At 39.4% G+C, this 26,467-nt stretch overlaps 1 protein-coding gene across 1 annotated transcript in view; it reads right to left on the reverse strand.

The window, feature by feature from the left end:
- Positions 1 to 25,336, reverse strand: part of LOC127643501 (SPARC-like) — a gene marked incomplete at its 5' end in the record, with an annotated part of 48,177 nt that extends 22,841 nt beyond the window's left edge. The window contains 3 exons of the mRNA XM_052126303.1: positions 13,743 to 13,891; positions 24,279 to 24,398; positions 25,253 to 25,336. Coding sequence (XP_051982263.1) covers positions 13,743 to 13,891; positions 24,279 to 24,398; positions 25,253 to 25,336 — 353 coding nt within the window. The remainder of the gene's footprint in view (positions 1 to 13,742; positions 13,892 to 24,278; positions 24,399 to 25,252) is intronic.
- Between the last annotated feature and the right edge of the window lie 1,131 nt (positions 25,337 to 26,467).

Consider the following 26,467-nt stretch of genomic DNA (forward strand, 5'->3'; position numbering starts at 1 on the left):
TATGTAAATACAGTCAGTAGGCTGCCTCCAATCACAAAAGACATAACAGGGTGATAGGATCCACATTCCCATCAAAGGACAACTTTTTTTTCACGCACTGTCTGCTCATTACCCAGAGGGTCAACAAATCTTATTACAGTATGGTGGCAATGTCATTTAGAGACAAGCTGCTTTCCACATTTGTTGTGGCACTGTTAACCATGCATTAAATAAACTAAACCCCTAAACACCCCCTATAAAGCCTGTAGGGAAACAGTTTATCCCCGCCAAGACTCAACCTTAACAAGATGCGGTGCTTCCAAAGTCATGTCTATGTGTTTAGGATTGATTTTGCCATTGTGACATGGATCATTCATCGATCTCACAAACCTAGCAAGGGGAGTCTGTCTTAATAGAGGACTAGTGCACAATCAGGGCAAACGTGTGGTTTCCAATCACACCCAATTAATTTGCATTGCAAAGGCAAATAATTAGATCTTTGTCACACTACCCCAAACATAGTAGATGATTGAAGGAGGTGTGATGTTTTTTCTAAAGGAGAACTGGGCTTCCATTTTGCAGACCACATATTTAATTCTAGTAATTATTTGGTGCACAAATTTATATAAGAACTTTTGTGAGGTTTTACAGACTCCCCATGAAACATATAGGGGTTCAGACACAACATTTTTGGGAAACCTGTTTGAAAAAAAAAATGTCATTAATTTTGCCATTCCGTTTGGTGATGCTAGTGGCACAGAAATTCTCCACAAAATGCAAAACTGTACCCAACACTGTATTAACTTGTCACAGAGTAATTTAATTTTTACAAATTGCCTCATTAGAACTGTGAACAAGCTTCCAAAGATCTACAGAAATTATTTAGGTCTGTGAACACAGTATAAATTATCCCACTGCTAAATGAAATCCAGTAAACATCTGTTTATCAGGCTGAATCAACAGTCATACATTTAGCAGCAATGACTGCAATGTATGCAGCAGAGATTGCGTGAGCTTCGCACAAACAACAACATTAACTCTATTGAACTCATTCTCTCCCTATGTTGCACAAACACAATCTCCTTTAAACAGAAAATGTCTAGTTACCTAAGAAAAAACTCTTTGTGATGAGGTGATAAGGAATACACTACAATGGGAAACTTGAACACTGTTCCTGTTTCCTTAGGGGACCTGTAAACATTGTTCATGTGAACAGAGCCAAATCTCTGTAGGCAATCATTAGAAAATAGGCTTTTCAGCGTGTTACCAGAGATTTCCTTATCTCTATCATTTCTAGAGAGAGGAAAAAAAGGTGGATGAGAGAGATGTAATCTTTTCCTATCCTGAGTCTTGGCTGGCCTCGGATCTGATAAAAGACTAGAAAACTTTGAAGAAAACGTACTTCTCAATTAGTCATAAAGTACGTTCTTTTGGTATGCAGGTGAGTGGTATGAATACATTCATAAACATACTTTATCCGGGAACGAGGGCATTGTCCTGTAAACTGATTATATGATTGTAACAAGACGGAGGGCGGAAGGCGGGGCCGGGTCGTGATTATACACACCGGTCCCTTATCAGGCTAATTAAGCCTCCTAGAGGGATAAGGGCGGACTGCGGATGGTGGTGCGAGGAGAGAGAGATCGTTTACGGTCAGCTGACCGTCATGTGTGTCTTTTTGTTCAGTTTTATATTAAAACTATTATTTATATTGTCAAGCCTGTTCTCGCCTCCTCCATGCCCATCTAAATCCCTTTACAATGATGTAGTAACAACAACCACAAAAATAGTCTTCTCTGGTTTAGTTTAACAAGTACAATTTAACCATGATAAACAAATTTTTTTGTTTTTGTTATTTACACTGAGTGTAAATAGCAACAAAAAGCATCTTCTTTGCACCTGTTTCGACAGTCACGTAACACGGTCAGTGTGTGGCGCTTTTCTATGGACCCCTTGTGTCACTTCATTTGACACAAAGTCGAGTGAGTGACAGAAGGGGAACGTCATGGTTACTGTTGTACAATACGTTGTGTCCCTCTTGCCACAGCACTACCTAGCACTGTAAATGTCCGTGCTTAATTTTCGGCTCCACAGTGCAAAATCCTGACTGGCATTCTCTGCCCCGCTTCCCTTTATACCTGTATGTCCGGGTAGGGCATGCAAATTCTGTCTGCCAACTTCACATTGGCCTTTTCTCAGGTTCAGAGGTACGATTTGGTGTCCAAGGAAGACCCCTTGTGTCACTTAATTTGACACAACGTCTCGTTCCCTCCCTCGGGGAACAGAGGTTACAATAGTAACCATGATGTTCAAAAAAAACATAAACCAAACCTAAAAAAAGGCAAGACATAAAAAATGAGAACATGAAAAACTAAGAAACTATAAAGCACCTAAAAGGCATAAAGTATACAAACCCGGTAACAGAACCACAACCCATTAACCTTTGGGTTATTATTAATCATACTAACTAACACTAGTTTCTTTACAACATACAAAAAAAATACAAATATATTGTTGTCTGAGGTGTCCAAAAAGAGCAAGAGAGGTGAGAGTAAATTGGATGTACAGCTTTTAGTACAACGGCATTTAATTGAATTGAAATTCAATTCCATTAAAAGGACATTTCATCCCAACCTTGAACATTGTTTAACTCAAAAAATCAGTTTACAAGCTGATGTTCTTAGTCTGTTATACAGACAAACTGCAGCAGCATAGCATAGATGTGAAAAAATATTCTTTATACCCCTTGGTAAAATGAAAATATGTTTAAAAGTCAACTGAGATATTTAAGTAGAATAGTGTTTTAGTTTACACTCTTTGATAGAGTTTTAATTAAGTGTTCTTGGACTGGTGACCTCATTTGAATATGCCGAAGATGACACCATTAACGAGCATTCTTCTGTCCAAGATTTCCATCATTCAAGGATAAAAATAATTCAAAAGTCATAAACAAAATAAAAATCTAAAAGTTTTACAAAGAATTATAACTTGTTGGCTCTTGCAGAAATTCTCAACTCCACACTCAACATGTCGACACTCTGGGAGATATACAAAGTAAGTGATAAACATTCACTTTATTAAGTAATACCGATAAATGTGTTTCCACATTACATAATATCAAAGCTTGTTTTACAAACAAATGCAGAAACAGGTGTATAAAACCTTATAATCTCTTTTGATATAAAAAAGATTTCCATCTTTCAAGGATATAAATAATTCAAAAGTCATAAGCAAAATAAAAATCTAAAAGTTTGTACTAAGATCATAAATCCAACCAACACCAACAAAAACATTAAATGCATATGATGTTACACAAAATGACTGTGATAATGTGCAATAATGATACACAATTTTCCAAATGCATGGAATGGTTCCCTGTGAACTCTTGCCTCCATTCTTTACAGAAGCCATTCCTAAATGGACAGGATGTAACCAGAAAACTCTCACAAAGAGCTGGATGGGGGATCAAAGGGGATGTTCATGTTAGATGCCACTCCAGTCACAGACAATTTCTCATTCAAGTCGTGCATTCTCTAACAGCACATCTCACACATACCCTCTTCGTACTCCATTAAAGTGTCAGAAAGCCCTTGAAGTGTCACCTGTACAGCATTAGCCATTTCATCTAATTCATACAATGCTCTGGGGCCATGGCCAAATGATTATGTCAGAGCTAACATTGGTTTTGTAGAAGTCAGCAAGAGACATGTTTGAACATCCTGTCTTATGAGTGAGTAATTTTTGAATTCAGATGCCAAACATGCTTTCAAGAACCATACTAATACTTGATAATATCACAGTGATCCTTGCAAAAGCTTGCAAATTCGCATTTAGGAATACTTCATATAAACACCCAAAAGAAACACCCTTTTTATATTAATTTACTATCTGGTATGTGACATCAAAGGCAATTTTTCAAGGTGATTATTGTGGTACCGGATAAGGTACCGTTATCATGCTCTGAACCGTTTGGCCTGATGATGGAAATGCACTTAATGGGTAACTCCATGCAAGACTGAATAAATAAAATTACTTATTTCTAACATGGCAATGTAAAATAAATACTTTTCACAAGATGGATAATCAAACATGGTGCTGTTATCACTGCTGAAAAGACTAGATAACCATCATGAATTGGCATTTCATATTAATATAAATTTAAATGAAAATTCTCCAATCATTTACTCATCCTCATGCCATCCCAGATGTGTATGACTTTCTTTCTTCTGCTGAACACAAACATATTTAGAAGAAAATCTCCACTCTGAATGGTGTGAATTGAATGGTGACCAGAATTTCAAAACCTCCAAAAAGGAGATAAAGTCATCATAAAAGTTATCCTTATGACTCCAGTGATTTAATCAATGTCTTCTGAAGTGATCCAATTTGATCCAGTTTTGGATGAGAACAAACCGAAACATAACTCCTTTGTCATTGTACATCTTAACAGCAGTCTCCTTGGTAATCATGATTTCAAGCTTGTCTATTGCGCCATCTAGCACACTGTGCATGTGTTAAGCAACAGGACATGTAATCAAGCTTGAAATCATGATCATTCCTAGAGACTGCAATGGCGAGATGTACAGTGAAAAAGCAGTTACATTTTGGTCTGTTCTCGCCCAAAGCCAACTGGGTCGCTTCAGAAGACAATGATTTAGCATTGGGAAAAAGCATTTTACCTAGGATAAGGATGACTGAATGATGTAAACGATGTAACAAAAAATTGCAAGCATAAGTGGAAAGATGTGGTCTTCAAGACAAGAGGTTTAACACCAGTACTCAGTGCATTCAGATTCTAATTGTGAGTACATTGGTTTACTAGCTTTTGCTGTGTTTTGTTAATAAATATAAGTGAAGTTGTCTTAAACATTATTTAGATCAGTGGTGAATTCTCAGGGCCAGCAAAGCCTTCTCTGCTGGCCTAACATGCCAAAATAAATAAAAAAAATGCATCCTTTTATTACTCAGTCACCTTTTTACCTTTATATTTTTAAGTGCTTTCCACACTTAATTAATTTACAAACAAGCAGAGAAAACTAAAAAGCTCTTTAGCAGAAGCAGCGCGTGAGTTTGAGCTCCACCCCATCAGGCCTTCAGAATTTCCACAGAATCCCTAAACAGTGCAAATGAATGAGCAACTAAAGTCAGATTGTCAGATTCATCAGCAAATCAGATTTATTTATTTGTTCTTGGTGGGTGTGATCTTTAGTATATGTCCCAGTCGAGGCCTACTAGCTGGCCTTGAGTGACGCAATCACTTTATTGCTTTAAGTGATGTGTGTACTTTGAAAGCTAAGAGTGCGAGATCATCATCACTGCCGCTATCGCCATTGAGAAAGAGATCCTTATGGATTTAAAAACACGAGAAAGCACTCTTTTAACAGTGAAAAGCGCTGTTGAAGCGCCCAGGGGTGTAGACTGCACAGCGTGCAGAGAGAGAGAACGCCAGCTGGAAATGCGCCATAGATCCAACAGCAATGCTTCTCGCTGACAGAGATGAGTGAAACAGTGGTGAACTTCAGCTTGCTTGTTGCACAACCGTTCGTCTCCGAAGAAAAATTCTGACTGGCACTCGCTGCCCCGCTTCCCTTTATACCCGTATGTCCGGGCGGGGCATGCAAATTCTGTCTGCCAACTTGACATTGGCCTTTTCTCAGGTTCAGAGGTACGTTTGGCATCCCAGGAAGACCCCTTGTGTCACTTAATTCAACACAACGTCGAGTGAGTGAGTGACAGAAGGGGAATTACAGTTAGAGAAAGGAAATAAATGAAGAAACACCTGCAATATTTCTTAATAAGTTTTAAGTTTTGAATTCAGTACAAATAGCTCTCAGTTACATAGAAAAGTCAGCTCAATCTATTTCAAACTAGGGATATTATTTAAAATTCACCCGTGTTAACTTACTTTTTGATATTTTAATACAAGAAACTTAACTAATATAATTGTAATATTAAACATTGTGGTTTTAATATTTTATGCAATATATTATACATGAAATGGACATGACGATGTAGAAATGACCCATAACACATCTGCACATTCACTGAAATCATAACTGTAGTGATGTGTTTCAAGATGTTGTTTGCACTTGTCCTCTGAATGGATCACTAATTTCATATATTTTAATCTTTCTCATTTCCTGACCTTTTCGGATAAACCCTTCTATACAATTAACGAAATTAAATTAAATGAAATTAAAGACAAGAGGACAAATCATCCACTGTTTGGCCATTTGGGAACATTTATGCACATAATTAATTAATTCAATTATTACAGTATATCTGTTAGCTTTGGCCTGCACCAATTACATATATATAGTTATAAGCAATAAAAAATAATAATATTACATTTAATTACTGATGTTTTGCTGCCCTCTTCTGGAAAAGTGTAAGAAAGAGAAAGAGAGGTACTGTCACAAAAGCAGCCTACCTCCTATTCAATTCCTAAACCCTATTTACCCAAAGTAATCGAGTATTTGATGTTCTTTCTTAGATTGAGTTCTTAGAGTATTATCAAGTACAGAGAAAATTAATTAACAAATCACTTGATGTTGTGCAGGAAAATGAGGGCCATTTGTGAGCAAGAAAGAAAAATTGGGTACTTTTTCTTAGATAAACATCTCAGAGATCACAGTTGCTTGTTAAAAAGCAAATAAACTAGAATTGAATCCTAATTCTTTTTACTTCAGTTGATTGGAAACAAAATGTAGTAATGTTCAACAGTTCGGCCCAGATCATACAGAAACTAAAGAGTTAATCTAGCCCCAAAGGACTTTTCACCTATATAAATGGGGAAAAAAGCTACTTGGGAATTTTTTCCTTGGATTCTGGGCAACGAAATAATATGGAAAAGTACAAACCACACTTGTATGAATGCCTTGCATTACGCAAAATATCAAAGAAGTTAAAATATATTACAATTAAATTACAAGCACACATTTCATTCAAACTTTTAACAAATAAATAAACATAAATATACAGTATTTCGACACTTACTGGTTGTCAAACCTTGGGACATGATAATTTGATTAAATACATCTGTGGTTGCTCAGCTAGGACAGATGTGTGAACTTCTGAGGAAATGATATCATTAATCCACTAATAATTACATTCACACTAATTGGTTATACTAATCTAGCATAACTTGTTTGAAAATTACACTTGATTTGTATGTACAAGTGTTGTTTGAATCCAGTTGACCAGGCCCTGCATCAAATTAAATCTCAGCATGAAAATATTCATGATATAGTTAAACACATTTACAAAGAATCAAATAGGCAGGCAAGTGAGTTGATCTTCCCCATGATTTAGCTGTTCCCAAGAAAGTCATTTTAGTCTTTGATTCTTTAATCCAATTATTTATTAATTTGTAGTACCATTCAGATGGGGGCTGCAAGCCGACACAGTTTACAGGAACACATCCAAGTCATGAATAAGCTATCAAACTTCAAAACTCTCTTGACGACAAACATTTTATCTTCTGTTTGATGCCATCTTCTCCAGAAACTTGTGTCGCCATGAATCACTACTAATTTGTTGGAGAGCAAAACAGCATATTTATTGGGTGGGGGTAGCTTAGTTGCTTGGGCTAACAAAAAACTGCAACAATGTAAAGTACACAAATATTCTTTTTTCAGCAGGGGCAAGATCATGAAAAAAAGGAATACAAATAAAATAGAGTGTAAAATTTAATATATGTGAAAATGATAATTTTAAAGCAGTATGACTTCCACAACAGTGCAATCAGAACCATATATAAGAACATTTGAATATTTTATTAATATTACATTTAATATAATGCATAATTAATATAATTTTTGGTTATTCCATTGGACTTGGTGTTTACCCCCAGCACCCTTCAGCACCAGATGATCTTGATTTAGTCTTCTTATACAATCCGACAGATATGGAGGCTGTGCATGCAAAATCTGTAATTAAAGTGTTGAAATGCATCTCTCTTATTCTGTGTACACTCTGTGAGAGCTCTAAATATACATATATTTAGAGCTCATTAATTAATTAGTAATTTATGAATGCCCATCCCATAGCATTCATTTTCTGCTAAAAAAAAAAAAAAACAGATTCAATAAATCATATTTTTTTGTGTATTATTGCTTAAAATTTGTCTCTTCTGCATTGGTTGTGTGGACTTTTCAGCTTTTTTTTTTTTTGTTTTGGTCTAAATACAACTCTAATCTAATCCTAACAGATAGCCTATATAAGAGAACACTATGATGATATTTTACAGGGTTTATTAGCATTACTATTTTTGGTCACAAGGAACATTGCCCTACAAAAGTATTATGCTGGCTCATCTTTAGTTAGCTTTATAATCTCATCCTCGAGGGTAGTAATTACTGGAAGACAATGGTGTGCAGTTTCTCAGTTTTTACTTATTTAACTTATTTAAGTAAGTTAACTAGAAAACTATGATTTAAAGTTAGCACGGTCCTTAAATAATAAAGCACTGTCTTATACATTTTGAGGCAATCACTGAATTGTAACACACAATGTGTCATGCAATCTTGACAGCGATGATGCTGTAATTTAATGACTTCTTAAGGTTCTTTCTACGTTTTCTACATTCTTACAAGTTTTGTGTTTTGATTACAGTGGTCATACCCCACACATTTCCTTTTCTGTCTGCCAACACAAGCAAACATACAGGAATAGTTTTCACATTTACTTTTACTTTTTTGTATACTTAGCAAGTAATATACAACTATAGCAAGTAATCATTGTGTGTATAACGTCTAGGTTACGTATGTAACCTCCGTTCCCCATTGGAGGGAACGAGACGTTGTGTCAGAGAAGCGACACTAGGGGTCTCTCTTGAGCGCCGATATTCAGCTCTGAACTATGAAAAAAGGCCAATGAGAGTTGGCAACCAGTATTTGCATGTCCCGCCCCCGGACATACGGGTATTTAAGCGCGCAAATACGGGAGTTCATTCAGGATGAATGACACAACAGTGGCTCGGCTCAGCGACATGGCAGAGGAGACACAACGTCTCGTTCCCTCCATCGGGGAAAGGAGGTTACATACGTAACCTAGACGTTCCCCTTCTGTCGCTCTCTCCACGTTGTGTCAGAGAAGCGACACTAGGGGTCCACTTATAAAAGTGCCATGCGCTGAGACGTGTACGTGAACTGCTGTTACAGGAGCGAGCAGGTATTCTTACGAGCAGCATGACCAACTGTATCAGGCTGCACGTACCCTTCCCCAATGCCCCATTTAAGCCATCAGGATTCCTTATCGTTACCCTGGAGGGGGGAACAAGGTGCTGGCCGTCAACCCGGGCCTCTTTTCTCTCTATGTTTCTCGCATAGAGCAACTAAGGCCGGGGCCCTTACACGCATTGAGGGAAGGGGGTCTTAGCCCTTATTCAGGGCGGAGAAGACCCTGCGGAGGCCACGCCTACCCGAGAGGGGAGGCAAGTTTAAGTGGCAAAACCATCAGAGGCCTGACTTAGGGCCTATGAGGAAAAGTTGGTGCGGTGGTGGATCCAGCCTCATAGAGGGGGGAACATACAGCACGGCAACCGAGGCAGCCATGACTGCCTAAGGGAAACACGGGAGTCCGCTCGCCAGAGGGGACAGAACCGTGATGTTACACACAGGGGGAGTCCGAAGGAGGCCTTACCTGTGGAGCACCTATACCAGTACAGGGTAGCTTGCGGTACCCGCAGTGGCTTGGGTCGGCGAGTTCCTCCGCTGAACTGCGACCCACGAGGGCTAAGGAGGAATCAACCAGTGTCCCAAACCTGGGATCTCCTGGGAATGAAGGCGCACTGTTTTCCCTGGTTAGGGGGAAAGGCAAGGTGCAAGCGATTCACCCGGTAAGATCGTGGGCGTGCTACCGAGTTCTACGGGCTCGGTACCTGAGAAAACAGGGGACGATACTGACTCAACTCGGAGATTGTAGAATCCCGAAATGGTGTTAGGTGTTGCCCAGCCTGCTGCTCTACAAATATCTGCTAGGGCAGTGCCCATAGCCAGTGCCCATGAGGACGCAACACTCCTGGTGGAGTGGGCTCGGACCCGCAAGGGGGGGGGGGGCACAGCCTGGGTGTGATAAGCCAGGGAAATGGCGTCGACAACCCAGTAGGCGAGTCTCTGCTTGGAGACAGCGTTCCCTTTCTGCTGTCCCCCAAAGCAGACGAAGAGCTGCTCAGAGCGTCTGGTGCTCTGTGTGTGGTCCAGACAAATCCGCAAATGAAAAAACAAAGGATTCTCCTCCCAGCCCTCCCCCCAGGAACCAGTCGTCCAGCCGTGATGGCTGTGGGGAGGATGGAGGGTTCCAGTCCAAGCCCACACTGTTGGCTGCCCGGGAAAGCATGTCGGTCATCTGTGCGTCGGCCTCAGCCTGGGCATGCAGGCCCGAAAGCGGCAGCCCAGGGGAGTCCTCAGCATCAGATACCACGCCCTCCGATGCTGCGGCGAGCTCATCTGCTTCCATCGCAAGAGGGTCGGCAGACTGGCTGTGAGGCGAGTCGCCGCCTCGAGCACGGACGGGAATCAACGAGCGTGCTGGGGTGAGGGTGGTCCGAGGGGGCGTACCCGGCGGAGCTGCACCCGCTGCCATCCCCAAATCGCCTCCATCGCCAGCCGCATCGTCCTCAATCCCGTGGGAAGAAGGAGCAACACGGGGGGCGGCTGGAGTGGATTGCTCACAGTTGTAAGCAAGCCACGATCGCAACGTTGTCATGGTCATGTTCTCGCAGTGAGAACATGAACCATCCACAAACGCAGCCTCGGTGTGATCGCTACCCAGACACACGAGACAACACCTGTGGCCGTCTGAAGTGGAGAGCACTCTACCGCATCCAGGAACAACACAGGGGCGGAAAGGCATCTTTATAAAGACGCGTCCTTAAAAGGACGTTCAACGGCGCTGTGTTTTGCTCTTTTAATGAAATTGACTCTTTTAATAAAAATCACTCTTTTGTGAAAAAAACCCGTGAGAGCTTTTTTAATCTGCACTGTCGATGCGCCCAGGGGCAGGAATGCACAGCCGTGCAAACAGGAGAAAGCCGCTGTTGTGCGCTGTAGAATCCAACAGCATGCAGCAGAGGAATGTCAGGAACTCGGTGTGTAGTATGCAGCAACTGCAGACACGACCATCGGCTCCGAAGAAATTTTCTGATTGAACTCCCGTATTTGCGCCGCTTAAATACCCGTATGTCCGGGGGCGGGACATGCAAATACTGGTTGCCAACTCTCATTGGCCTTTTTTCATAGTTCAGAGGTGAATATCGGCGCTCAAGAGAGACCCCTAGTGTCGCTTCTCTGACACAACGTGGAGAGAGCGACAGAAGGGGAACATAAAACTTTCAAGGCTTGTGATAGAGGACATATAAATTGCAATGAATATTGAAATGGAACTTTAATAGAGGTGTTAATAAAACCATTGCAAGAGTTTCAACAAGGAATTATTGTTTAAAACTCCTTCAACATGGCGGGTCCAAAGGGTGGCTCTATATCGTGAATTATGTTTACGCTTAAAATATTAAAATGTTAGAGTTCCCAAATACATATGTGGTATCATTTGAAAGCTTAGAATCTGAATTTTTCATAGAGCAATGTTTTACTTGTCTGTGAGCTTGCTTGGTTAAATAATCCAATGTGTTTATATATATATATATATATATATATATATATATATATATATATATATATATATATATATATATATATATATATATAAATACTCCCATTAACCATTCTCAATCATGGCCTTCTAATAATACCCATCCATTAATTGGCTCTGTAACGCTACTCTCTCCTCTCTACCAATAGCTGGTGTATGATGAGTGTACTGTAATGTTTATTCATTCATTCATACATTTATTCATTCAAAAACAGAAAATTACAGACGAGACAGATCTATGCTCAGATTCATATATATATATATATATATATATATATATCTATATATCTGTGTAACATTTTGCTGGACTGAAAAACGAATTGATAAGATATATTTGTCAGTTTCAATGTTGGCATTATTACTGCATGTTGCCTTTGTAGGGCACACTATTAGTAGTCTGATTTCCTTGAAAGTGTAAATAATCTGTTGATCTGTGGCACTTTCAACATTTCTCTGGGGTGAATTTCCCATATAATGACGTAGCTCACTGCTTAACCACCATAGTACGATGCATGGATGGAGAAATTAACTAGCTTGTCATGACCATTTCCTGAATCCGTATTAACTATGTTGCATATCCATAATTCGAACCATGTTGGTTCAACAGTATAGAGCTGACATTAATAATGTTATGCAGGGGGTGGAGTAATAACTTCAGCAAATATTAAATGATAAAATCAAATTGAATTGTACACCAGAAAGCCGTTTAATGCAAGAAAGCTGTTGAAGACAGGAAAGCTGCATGCACTGTGTAGATACATAAACTTTAATAGGTGGGTTTCCCTCCGCATTAAACTTCAGGGTTTCCCCAAAGCACTTGAGCACATATACACATGCACACTCTTCAAAAACATATAAACAACACTTATGGACACATAAGCTGTGTTCTCCGACAAAAGCCATGTGTGATAAAGCACTTTCTCTTAACTGCCTTTTCAGAACAGCGCTTTTCTGCAAAATCCTGAAATAAGCTGTTTTCTTAAGTGCATATAAACATTGTCAAAGTGTTGATAGAATTAAATATACATATATATATATATGGAACAAAATATATAAAAGCCTCAGCGAAGTCAAACGATGACCACACAGCAAACTAACAAGGAACTATGCTTCAAACCTCATGTGGACAGCTGTACAATGTACAACAGGAACAATGATTTCGGGAAACACCAAATCGATGATTTTAGGAAACGCACCCCTGTTTGTGTGAGCGGACCGTAATTGCAACTTTGGTTCAACCAATAGTGTGAGCTTGACGGTGGCACAACTTTGGGAAACCTATGTGGAAACTATGATAAATGTTGTAATTTATTTGGTGACAATAGTGGAAGAAATTACACACTGCACCTTTAAATCCTTTGTCACATATATAAACCACAGAGCTTGCCTTCAGCAGGAGATTATACTGGAACCAAGTCTGTCTTTTATTGGAAATGTCCCTCAACCACATCCTTACACCATCTAAAAATATTACTGAAACTCCTCTATGTGTAAGTCATAGTTAGAATAGTCTAAGCCTCAGACAAACCACTCCACAAACCGCCCCTGGACCATTCAATGACCGTCTGATGTAGACAGTGCACAAAAATATCAAGCAAAAATTTATTTTAGATTGACTGGCTGGCTTTAGGAAACATTCAAGATTCAGGATGAAGGTCCTCCAGTTTACAAGATACCAGGCAGCTAATTATCACTTTTCAGGTAGAACTAGTCAGTCACTTGCTTTGTCAAAATTTGAGACATTGAATCTATGAAAGATATTCTGAGTTTGAAGCACCTACAATAGTAGCAAGTAAACTAGATATTCATCTATATTAATAGTTTCTACTCTAAACTAGAGTCAAACTGTGTATTTTCCAAGGTTAAGAGAATGCTATCATCAGTTTCAGTTTTACAGAATGAGCTGATAGACCAGATTTTATGCCAATAGTCAAATGTGTGGTTCTGTAAGATTAGAGTTTGAAGGACATTTGCCAACAAAGTTGTGAATCAAGTGAATCAGTTGGCTTTACTGACAGATATTTGGGATTTTCATATAAACCCTTTTCATATAAACTGAAAGAGGAATATGGCAAGAAGGAGAAATTGGTGCTGACAAAAAGCGCCAACAGTACCTGTCTGAAGGATGCTGGTCCATCTGTGCAAATTGCCAGTGCACTGGATAGATGTACATGTTGTAAATCTTCTCAAAGTTCTGCAGTAGAAGCTCAATGGGGTGATCACCTGCATGAAGACGCCTCTCACTCTCATAGATCTTCTGAACCTGTTGGTCAGAGCATTTATTTACCAACAAATAACAATTAACATGTCTACCAGTGTTTAGAGATTATCAAGAGCTATTTTCTACTATCTTAAGGAACCATCTGAAAAATTTAGATGTTTAAGCTAGTTTAAGCTTCTGTATCTGATCCCCAGCCTGACAAGTGCCCAAAACCCCATAAAACCAGTAAAACAGACCAGCCTAACCAGCTTGGCAAGAGCTGAGTGGAATACATTGCCATCTATATGAAATGTTGTTTTTGCAATATCTCTGAGAGACATACCCTGATTCTTTGTTTGGCTGTGAGAAAGCCAGGCGACATGAAGTCGTGTTCATAAAGCTGCAAAAGTACATTCTTCAGCCAGTCCCTGAAACTGGATCAGCAATAACTGCCAGACAAAATGAACCCAAAATAAATATTTGCTCATGTACCTGCTTGGATGTTAAAACATCATTCAGCAAATGCTTTTGTGATCTTTATGATTTAGAACAGTGGTTCTCAACTGGTGGGTCAAGACCCAGAAATGGGTCTGATCTGATAGGGTCATGGACAGAAGGGAAAAACCATGCTACAGTAAATCATGTGTTTACAACTGCATTATAAATAGATTTTTAAAAAAGGAGGAGAAAACACCCATTTCTTTCATTGTTGTTGTTGTCAAAGGCTGCACATCCAATCAAAATCTACAGTGTTTGGCTGCAAATTCCTGGCAGAAGCTTGTCAAATTAGGCAGATGCCAACATGAACAGGTTTCAAGGGTGTGTCCAAATGGGTGGCCTGAGGTGGCCCTGTCCACCCCTAGAATTTGATTGGCCACCCTGTGTGCATCCCAAATTCTAAACTGTGACTTGTCAATTCCCAAGTCAGAGGCACTCCTTATATAAATCTAGGTAGAGCCTTGTTGGTTTAAATCAGAGTGAGAAGTATCAAGAAATGACAGTTTATTGTGTGGAAACAACATACAGAAATACGAAGAGAAATATGGCTTGAGCTAGTACTGTAGATCACGCCTACGAAATAAAGCGAGTGACCATTTCCATTTCACTATAAAAAATGGTTCCATTCACTACAAACACCGTACAACATGACAACAAACAGTACTCTCTTCCATCCCAACTAGGCAAAAACTGTAATGCTGTAATCTTCTGCATATTTCATAATCTTATTCAGATAGGAATTGTCTGATTGACATGTTAAACCAATCACACTCCACTTTCTTACATTATATTTTGGGATGTGTGTAACATTGGTGTGCATCAGAAGTAGTTTGTCAAACATTCAGGGTAATCTCATTTACTTACAACTATCAAAGTTCCCTTTCATAGGAACTTGACCTGCGTAATCACATTGGGACACACCCTGAGTGTCACGTGGTCTGAAGCCCTTATACAATCACGGCAACTGGCTGATGGAGCTTAAGTGACACCCCTTGGGAGCTTGTCACAGGCTACATAAAGGCACTCACTTTCGCATGATCGAGTCAGATTTTCTGTTCTTCAGTTCATGATTTTGTCTAAGCCCATGTTTGTTCCAGTGACTCACATTGAAGTGAGGATAATTAATCCTCCCTTTTAAGTGGCAAACATTTAAGGACATTTTTTATAAAGCATAAATTTCAATTAGTTTTTTTTTTTCAAATATTACATGGGTCCAACAGGGACAGCTGCACTTTTTAAGGCACGCAATTTCTCACCATGATGCGTTATCCCCTCTTGTTCCAGTTCCACGGCCTCTAGATTTGGATCTCTGTGTGCAGGAGCCATTTGGGATTTTGGCTTTGTGTTTGAGAAGTTTGGAGTGCAAGTGGACATCGGGTTAGTCCTTGTGTTTGTCGCCCTCACCACCGAGCGAACGTGCGAAATAGCTCGCTGGCCATTTTCTGACTAACAAAGCATGCAAAAGATTTTCCATGTGCGTCTTGAGCTCTTGCCATTAAATAAATTGAACAAATTGGCCCCTTTGTCCCTATTGTCTGTTTCTGTCATAGGTGGGGAGTCAGGACTGTCTGAGGATTGTCCCCAACTAAAATATCATAAGAAATAAAATAATACAAATGCAAATGGGGCAACAACAAAAAAAACCTTCAAAAATTGCTCTTGTGAATTGTTATGTTTATTGTCCCCCCCCAACATTTTGATGCAATTTTCACCCTGGTTTCTGTGTCCTTCTGGGAGAATGCACATGCATAAGGCAATGGAGGAGCAGCCTCTGCCGTTCTATCTCTTCCCTCTCCCTTTGAAGCAAACTGCTCATGGTGGAAGGGGATCATGCATGGGGTGGTGAGCCCAGCAGCAGAACGAGGGGGCTGAAATAAGAGAATAATCTCCAATAGAGTGATGGTGAACCAACACGCGGTGTGCTTCGTCTGTGCCATTATTCTTTCGGGATTCTATCAGGAGATGCAAGGGTATTTATTATTATGGTATTTTTAACACCATTCTGGCGAGACAAGAGATGTGCACTGCTATCTCTGCTCAATTTTTTGGTGGCGGCATGGATGTCACTCTTTTCAGTCAGCTGTTGGATCTATACATGTTGATTTTGCAGTCCAACCAAGCACATCACATGAAGAAATGACTTTGAGCTAATCTCAGCTCCGTTTGGAATTTTCCTCCAGTTTTCCCCCCACAGCTCGCGCTGGGGAATGAGTTGGTAAAGGTGATACTTTTATTTGCGAGGGTTTTTCGCACTATCTGGATACTACACGTTGTTCCCCCATTATATGCTGGTGTCGGTTTAGTGTCTAACCTGTTTTTCATTACACCAATTTAGCTCAGTTTCCCCTGTAATTTATGCTGGCGAATGAGCATTGAATATTTTCAGCTTGAGTTTGGCCTCTGCCTCCCTGACCAAGGGTCTCGAGGCAAATGTAGAATAAACACAATGTGCGATAAAAATTGGTCTACACACGAGCCTGATGAGCCCCTATTCAGTAAATGAAATTGGACTGTATAAACAATACATTTCTCTACTTCGGTCAGTATTGGAATCAGTTTGCCATTGTATGCGCATTGAACATCTGACAACCAGAATATGGTTGAATTTCCCCCACAGCTTGCTGGGCAGCGAACATAAAAAAAAGGTTTTGAGACATGCATAACAGAATTCAATGTTCATCGGGCACAAGCGTACACATAACACACAGTGAACATTAGCACCACACGCTGTCCCTCTATAAAGAATGCTGGTGCCATTGTGGTGAACCAGTTTTCTCAAATAAACATTCCCCCCAATGTTCATACACTTATTCCCATTCAAATACCCGGGAAAAGGTTTATTCTGTCAGCGTCCCTACTGTAGATATAATTCAGGGCGCTCCTCATTTATCCCTAATTACAATAAAGGCAAAAACATTATCAAATTCCCTTCAGCTAGCCACAGTATTGGGGAAGTGAAGGTTTCCCTCTGTTGTGCCGCTGGTTCTGGTGCAGATGCAAAAGGTAAGCCAAAGGCAAAATGCATTAATCCTTCTGTCTTCCCATCTGTTGACTTGGCAGCAGCTGTAGGGCATTTCGAACTGGGTACTTCAAACAATAAAGCACGTGTAATTCAATTCAGGCGGGCTCCGCCGAGGTTCAATAGGGTTGTTCTGACAGAAGTTTCTGTTTGGAAGCCCTGTTTATGATTTAGGAAATTCACTCTCTCTTAGAAAAAGGGGCAATAGAGGAGATTGCCCGTTCTCAGAGAGATTGCAGCTTTACAGACATTATTTTATGGTCCTGAAAAAAGACGGCGGCTTGCATCTCATTCTGGATGTTTGAATTTCGCTCTAATGAAATGTAGGGTGCACTGGTTGTTTAGATCAGTTTTACTATCAGATATAATTAATAATTAATGTTTATTAATTATTAATTAATAATTAAATTAAATAATATAATTTAATTTGTTAAATTCTATCCTCGGGGCACCACTCTTTGGCAAGAGAAAAATGATAGTAAGTGACTGATCAAGTCTCATAAAATTCTACCCTGAAGATTGAGTATTTTGATTGATAATCAAAATAATCAAAATGGGAAGAAGCTAGTCAAATTATTGCCATATGAATCCAACAGTAATCTGGTTACAGTTGGCTTCTAACAACAACAATTTAACAATACTGAAGTAATACGGGAGTTCTTGACGTGGCAGAGGCTGGCTTCAACACAATATTCAAACAACAACAAGTAGGAGTACTTATTATAACATAACAAGATTTATTATAATCAAACAGCAATGAACACTGCCAATTCTAGATGAATATAACACAAAAACATAAAGTGGAAATCCTAACTAATTTGTGGAGCTATATGCTAGTGAATGTGTGTGTGTCTCTCGATTCGGTAACAAAGACACAAAATGTTGGACTAAACTCCACGTGTAGAACTAGGTTCAAAATGGCAAACTGAATTCAAAATGGAAACTAGTTCAAAATGGAGGACTAGGTCGAAAAGGGGGGAGCCCACGATTATTTGAATGTGTAGGGAAAGAAAGATGGCTGGATCAGATCCAGAGCAACAGAGCTAATACCACATGTGGGTGGTAATGAGCAGACACACAAAGGAACTGAACAAAACAGGCGGGAGAATTTGAAAAACACCAGCCTGATTCGTACATAAACCACGGTGCTGCTCGCTCCGTGAATTTCAGTGTGTGTAAGAAAGAGAGAGCAAACAAACAGGGGTTCATGCAATTTAACAGAGGATACATGCTGGTAACAGCGTGATTGAATCTTTAATTCAGATCACTCAATAAAATAACATTTCCCCAAAAATGACGATCTCATAACTCCAAACAGCAATCAACGATCGTAGTTAAACATACAAATGTAAACAAAACATCAAACATTCAGCAATCAAATATATATGATTTAGTTTTATAAGAAAAGTCACAGTTTCTAAACTAAATCTGCCCAGATATCAAGCCTAACTTGGGAAATCCTGTGTGATTTCAGCAGGGTTGTCCGTTTGAATTCCTGTTAGGTTGAGCGGTCAGGAGAAAATGATCTGGATTCGGTCCTTTGTCTTACGCTCGTCAGCGAGAAGACGTGTCTCTGTGTTGCTTCTCGGGTCGGTGATGGAGAGAAATGCGGGAGGTTGATAAATAGAAAACTATTGAGAAGGGAAGCTGGTCGCCTTTTCCGTTTTCTAAATAAATTCACTGTTGTCTCGCAGTGAACATGAAATGAACCGGTTGTAATAATTATACTACACAACTGGAACAAAGCAAAGTTATTCTTACTCTACCATGGCCAAATGGTGAGGTTAGAAAAATGTGGTCTCTCTTTGTCCAGAAGGAGGGAAATTCCTTGATGTCTCTTTAGAGTGCAGCTCGTGCAGTTGTAGGCAGCGAGGCTGTAAGCAGAGAGAGCGAAATCAAATCTGAGCGCTGGTTTTGTTAAGATGACATCATCAGTCATAGGCCGCTTTTGACCAATGACGTTTGAGATTGAGCCCATGGGCGGGACTTCCCGTCCGGCTGTGAATCATTCTGGGAAACCGAGTTCAATGTCTCCCCTTCGATCATATAACAAAGGGCCATGCTGTCTCTGCTGCCATTTTAGTGGGGCAAGGCCCTACAGAAATGTCAATTCAGTTTTTGACAATACATTTGAAGGGTGTTTATTTACATATTCAGATTTCGCCAAAGCACAGGGGCTTTCTCAGATTCGCTTTCGAGGGCAAACGTATACATTTTGCATACTTCTGTTGGCTCCATGTTTTGAATTATCTTGACATTTGGTTGGTGTTTACCCAGTCGGATTCTTTGGCTCCCTAACTTTGAGATGTCATTCACAGCCATTTGATCTAGGGCTGTTTGTAACCTAGATAAGAGTGTCCTCTTGTCAGGAGAATAGACTTTGTTTCTAGGGGTGTAGCTGGATTCGCTAGCGATGCAGGCGCGTCTGTCTCCAGTTCGTGTTCTGTCATTTTGCCAGTGTAAAGCGATGTTCAGTGTGGGATGCATTATCCCTGTGAGAACATTTCACAGGCTTTTGGAGCTCATGATCACGGTTTCTGCTGTCATTACCCCAGGCATGTTGAATGCGAGACCTTTTCACTGCAGGATGAACCCCACAAAGGGACTTCAACCACTGACACATGTGCTCCATCTCTTTAAAGTGATGTGTGGGTGCTACAAACACTATTACCATGGAAACGGACCTGCCTTTTGATGGCGGGCATTTCGTTGGGACAGGTGTGTTGCCGCTAAGTTATAACAACAGATGCCTCCTCCACGGGTTGGGGCACTGTATACAAGGGTTGTCCAGCCTACGGGGTTTGGATGGCTCAGCTGCAATATTGGCACATAAACTGTCTGGAGATGTTCACAGTGCAGCTGGCATTAAAGATTTTCCTCCCAGAGATTCAGGGCAGCAATGTCCTCATCCAGTTTGACAACTGGACAGTGGTATCCTACATCAATCGCCAGGGAGGAGTGCATTCTCATGCCATACTGAGACTAGAATGTGACATTCTTCTGTGGGCATGGGATAATGTGCTATCTCTATTAGACATGTCCTGAGCCGGTTGAATTTGGGGGTAGATCTCCTATCCAGACAGGTTCTTGGGAGATTCCAGTCAGACATGTTGTCTCAGACTCGGGGCAACATTTGGCACCACTGGCCAGACTTGTGGAAGTTATGGTTATGGCCCCTCAATTGGGCGTTCTTTTGAATGATGGGTTATACCCACTGTGTTTGATACCATATGAATGCTAGAGCTCCAACAACTAAGAAGCTTTATTTGTTCAAGTGCCATATTTTTGCTTAGTGTACAGCATGAGTGAAAATCCAGTTCACTGTCCTGTCCGTACAGTGCTGGATTTTTTTGCAAGAGCATTTTGGGGCCGGGGACCTTTTCGTCCTGTCTGTGTTCCTTTATGGGATTTATCTGTTGTTTAGAGGTGCTCTCGGGTGCTCCGTTTGAGCCCTTGGCAACAGTCGCTGATAAGTTTCTGACTCTTAAAATGGCCCTGCTAATAGCATTGGGTTGGTGATTTGCATGCCCTGTCGATCAATCCCCTATGTATGGATTTTGCACCAGGGTGTTCAAGAGTGGTGTTAAGACCTTGTTTGAACTATTTACTTTGCTCTTTATTTTGCTCACAGACTATTCATTTTCAGGCTTTCTACCCTCCCCCATTTGAGTCGAAGGCGCATGAAAGACTGCATATGCTTTGCACAGTATGGGCACTGCAAGTTTATGTTGAACGTACTAGACCGTGGTGTAATTCAGAGCAGTTGTTTGTGTGCTTTGGTGGCTGTAACTGGGGTCCAAGCAAAGACTATCTCACTGGTTTATTGATGCAATTTCAAGTGCTTACAAAGTGCACAGCTTTACCTTTGCCTTCGGGTAGTCAAGTCCATTCTATGAGGAGCATGGCATCCTCATGGGCTTTGGCTAGATGTTGGAGGACATTTGTATGGAGGCAGGGTGGTCCTCTGTGCATACATTTGTTAGATTTTATAATCTGGATGAGGGTTTGACTCCTGCTTCCTAGGTTCTCTCTGTTGGAACAGGAGTAAACTCATAATTCCCTCTGTTTTGTTCAGCACTTTAGCTTGCTTGTTGGCAGCTACTGTTCACATGGCATGAATGTATACAGTTCCCAATGCAATTACACAGCTCAAGTTCCTACGAAAGGGAACGTCTTGGTTATGTTAAGAGTAACCATACTCTCTAGCAGCTGCATAGGCTCATGCATTCCTGCAGAAAATCTGACTCAATGGTGCGAATGCGAGTGCCTTTATGAAGCCTGTGACGTAGCTCCCTAGCTGCATCGCTTAAGCACCACCAGCCAATAAATTGCCATGATTGTATAAGGGCTTCAAACCACGTAACACTCAGGGTGTGTCCCAGTGCATTTAAGCATTGCCTCATTCACACTCAGAGAACCAGGGTTACGCTTCACATAACCGAGACATTTTTAAATATCTTTAAAAGATACGATGCCATGAGCCTTGTAAACTTTGGCAGGTTCTTTATCATAATCACATTTTGGAGTTAACAAAATTATAAGTCTGATACATTTTAGAATTAGCAGAAATGTGCTTATTCTTAAAGCTTATTTTCTTTCACAATATAAGCTAAATAACATAAAAAATTTGAGAAAAGTTTTACTATAAAATGTATTAAAGTTTGTTTAATGAAATAATCACATTACCTTTGGCAGTCCAAATATATGGCTATATTGAGTACACAAAACTGAAATCCATGCATACTCTTGTGTATGCTTGTGAAAAAATTAAGAACTATCTTCAATATGTCTCACAATAAAACAACAGCCTACTTGATAATCAGTGCTGGGCGGATTACTTGTGAATTGTCATCATGTTTTAAAGCAAGAATATTCTAAATGAGCAGAATATTTTAGAACAACAGAGTTCCACCAAGTCACACAAGGAACAATTTTGTCAAGTTTTATGTCAAGTTTCATGCTGTGGATTCCACTGCATCAGCAGCAACAGTAGAGCAATGGGCTTTGTTCCATATTACTGCATATTTTATTGAGTGACTATTGTGTACCCTGTGGGCAGGACCCTAGATCCTTTGAAGCAAATAAGTTCAGTGTGTGAGCTGCACACCATTGGTGAGGTAGTAATAAATAATATATATTTTTAGACATATCTAGTCTACTTTATGTGCATAAAACCATAAATAAATTACATGAACAAACAGTAATGAACCTGAAATCTGCAGCAATGACATGTGAAAGCTAACAGCTCAAAACACATTTACTTTTAACCCTTACACTTATTCCTTAGCTGTGCTGCATATCTTACTGTTGTAACGTAAAATTAGCACATGCTCAAAATGTTCATCTGTGGGACTATTGCACTTCGGATTAAGAATATGATGATATTGATATGAAAATGATCATTAAATTATTAACAAATTACTATAGTAAATATATAATCATGTAATCTGTAAAAGGTAAATGTAGTACAATTATTTTAAATGTAATTTTATCCAATTACATACATTTATTTTTGTAATCTTATTACGTATTCCAGATTACATGTAATCTGTTACTACCCAGCACTGTTGATAATATTATGTCACACCGAGTATCTTAATCGCTCCAAAACTAAAAAAAACTGCAAAGAACTACCGTGTGTTCAATGTTATGTGATGCCCTGTCCTTAAAAAGACATCAACCATATTAGCAGTGTCCATAGCTTTTTTGTCATTTTAAGAAACACAACATACCTTTAAATTATGCTGAAAAAGAAAATGCTATTTTGAGTCTTCCGTGTTTTTCAGTATTAACATTTAATAACAATTAATCAATTATTTAACCAAATCACATTTGTCAATTGAGATTCTGGAAAATGTACATATTAGTATTACAATTATTAATATTATTATTATCACCAGGGATGTTGAGTTATGCTTCATGCCACCCTTGAATGAGTCTGTGCCTGACATCGGCCATACAAAAAAGTCTGGACATGCCACTAACAGGTTATATGACATAATGTCGTCCTTAGAAATCATTGTAAAAATTATGCAAGAGAAAAAAATTACCTAGACTACATTAAATACGGCTTCATTGGCATAGCAGATAAACATAGATTGTGCTGGCCACTATGTGTTTTATTATTGTCTTGATACATATAATAAATAAATAAATAAATAAATAACACATTTTGCGGCCTGGGTAGCTCAGCAAGTAAAGACGCTGACTACCACACCTGGAGTCGCAAGTTCGAATCCAGTACGTGCTGAGTGACTCCAGTCAGGCTTCTTAAGCAACCAATTGGCCCGGTTGCTAGGGTGGGTAGAGTCATGCTGGGTTAACATCCTCTTGGTCGCTATAATGTTGTTCTCACTCTTGGTGGGGCACGTGGTGAGTTGTGCGTGAATGCCGCGGAGAATAGCGTGAGCCTCCACACGCGCTAGGTCTCCGTGATAACACGCTCAACAAGCCACGTGTTTAGATTGCCAAATGTCTCTGTCTCAGACATGGAGGCAACGGATTGAGGCGAGTCACTACGCCACCACGAGGACCAAGAGCGCATTGGGAATTGGGCATACAAAATTGGAAAATCCCCCAAAAATAAAAAATAACAAATTTTGAGGACTTTTTTTTTTTCTACAATAATACAATTTTGTACTTTGTTCAAGGTTGCTACTTGAAGCAAAACCAATTGCGAACTGCTGATTTAAAATGTATGTCAGTACACTAAATCCAATAAAGTCTGTTATCAGATATTTGTGCACAAATATGATGTTCAAATAGCACACAATGCTTTGCTTTCTAGATAAGACACACTTTCACAGACATCGCAGAAATGCACTTGTTCTTAAAGGTTTGCTAAAGGTATTAGCCAGAAATGGCATCATGGCAAGCTAAATTTAGCCTTGCGTATGCTAACTGTAAACTAAGCATATAAGAAGTGTTTCCTACATTTGCAGTCTCCAGTGTAGTCCAGGTGAATTCTCTGGCCCTTTTTGGTGCCCTGAAGGCTATTTTGGTGGCAAAGAGCTGACAGGATATGTCATATGTCTTATTGTCAGTTCCACACACCTGCAATAAAAAATTCACAATACCAACAGGTTATTATTAGCGGATTGTTTTATCAAATACAATTCATCTTACTATAAATATCTATTAATTAAAGGCTTGATCATTAATGGAACAAATACAGCTTTATGTAACATAAAATCTGGGCTTGCAACAATGGCACTCATTAAGTTTATGGCATATTTCCAGTTTCAATTTAGCATCTGTGCTGCCTGACCAGACTGTGCTAACTGTCTTATACCCACACATAACTGTTATAGTTACTAGAATGAGTGGGATCTTCCTGTTTGAAAAAATATTAGTTCAAAGGGTTTGAAATCAGTATCAACAGAAATTAAAACAGATTTATTGTTCTCAATTAAGTGTAGCTTCTGTGACAATACTTATATGTTCAAACACATTTACACTGGGAGGACACGCTGACAGCTCCTGACAAACACTGCCTTGTTCTCATCATCCATTCGGCATGATTTGACTCTTTTACAATGAAAGTTCTCACAGGGGTCTGGATAAAACAATTACAGTGTGCTTGGTGTGATAAACAGTAATATTCTGTCCGACTACTCAGAAGTTTTACTGTTAGTACTCTATCTTCAATTCAAACATCTATGACTTAATGCTTTAAAGGCTATAAAACAGGCATATAATAAAGGTGGCATCCTTTAGCCACCCTGTTAAAAAGTGCTAACATTCTTTTGGCTCGGTTGGTTTGGACAGAGTATAAACCAGGGGCTACAGTTCTCACTGACATGTTAAGCCAGGCTGGTTTATCAGTCTATGTTAAATAAAAACTCTGCTCAGCAGATTCCAAATAAGAACTCTGGGCTGTGGAGACACAAGGCTGAAACAACACTCACCGGCTGGCACCTCCTGTCCACTGGGTTGATGGATGGGTCTAATGTCAGGGTAGAGATCCATTGTGGTCCTGATCTGTACTGGATTCATCCCCATCAAGCGAGCCTGTAAAGAGGCAAAACCAACACTTATCATTCTTTGCTAATGAGTTCTATCTGTTGATTCCTGGTCCAATCTGAAATGATACATTTACCAGTTTTTAAAATAACTTGCATTTTTCACACTCAAATTTAAAAGCTCATATTCACACATACTGAGAACTAATTGCAAAAAATGTATTCACATTTTTTAGAAAAAAACCCAAATAATAAAAAAAGACTCTGAAATGTCTTATTTCATTCAAGCACTAGGAAAAAATATTTTTTCTCTTATCACATTCCATTACAGATCTGAAATGTAGGTGGTGGTCTAATGCATTTCAACCCTCACAGATGTGCTCATCCATAGACATGCAGTATAATTATCAGTTTATGCACCTTCCTCATTTTTCATTGAATAGCTTAGCTTCTGAGTGGCATAGAAGCTCAGTCTAAGTGTCATTAGAAAGCCAAGATCCTCCCCTTTGCAATGTTATATAACATTTTACATAATTTAATATCAATAGTTGAACACATATTTTTCTGATGATGTGTTTAGCATGCTTTTCCTGCTGGATAGCTTATTTTGTTCTGGACAACCAAGATATATCGTTGGATTATTAATCCAAGCAAACTCACAGACAATTAAAAAATTGCAGTTAAAATTAAAACAATTAAAAAATTGCTCATTTTGTAGAAAACTGCCTAAGGAAAGATTCTTTTGATTCTTTTGAAAATATTTCAAACTCTGGTATTAGGGAAACAAAATCAATTGTACATTCACATTCCTGAGAACACATTGAATGAGTTATTTAATTTAGTTTCCTTGGTCAAAGGGAAGTTATGGGGACATTTAAGTAGTTCTTATTAAGAATTTTTTGAGGTTTTAGCTCTTTGTAGTATTATTTATGTTGTTTTGTTGCAAATGGTTGTTTTGTGTGATGTCACCATTAGTGTGATCAGTGTCCTATTTGGTCAAGTTGGACCCTGTTGACCTTAATTTTCTTTGTGCATGTGCAGTTAAAGTGAAATTGCTTTGGAGAATTAAGTATATTTAATGATTGAACAAGAATCAGTTATGATGTTTAATTGAACTGTGCTCTAGTTTGATCTAAAATTGAATCAAGTCAACTAAAATTA

Source organism: Xyrauchen texanus, chromosome 5 (assembly GCF_025860055.1).
Source record: "Xyrauchen texanus isolate HMW12.3.18 chromosome 5, RBS_HiC_50CHRs, whole genome shotgun sequence".
NCBI lineage: Eukaryota > Metazoa > Chordata > Actinopteri > Cypriniformes > Catostomidae > Xyrauchen > Xyrauchen texanus.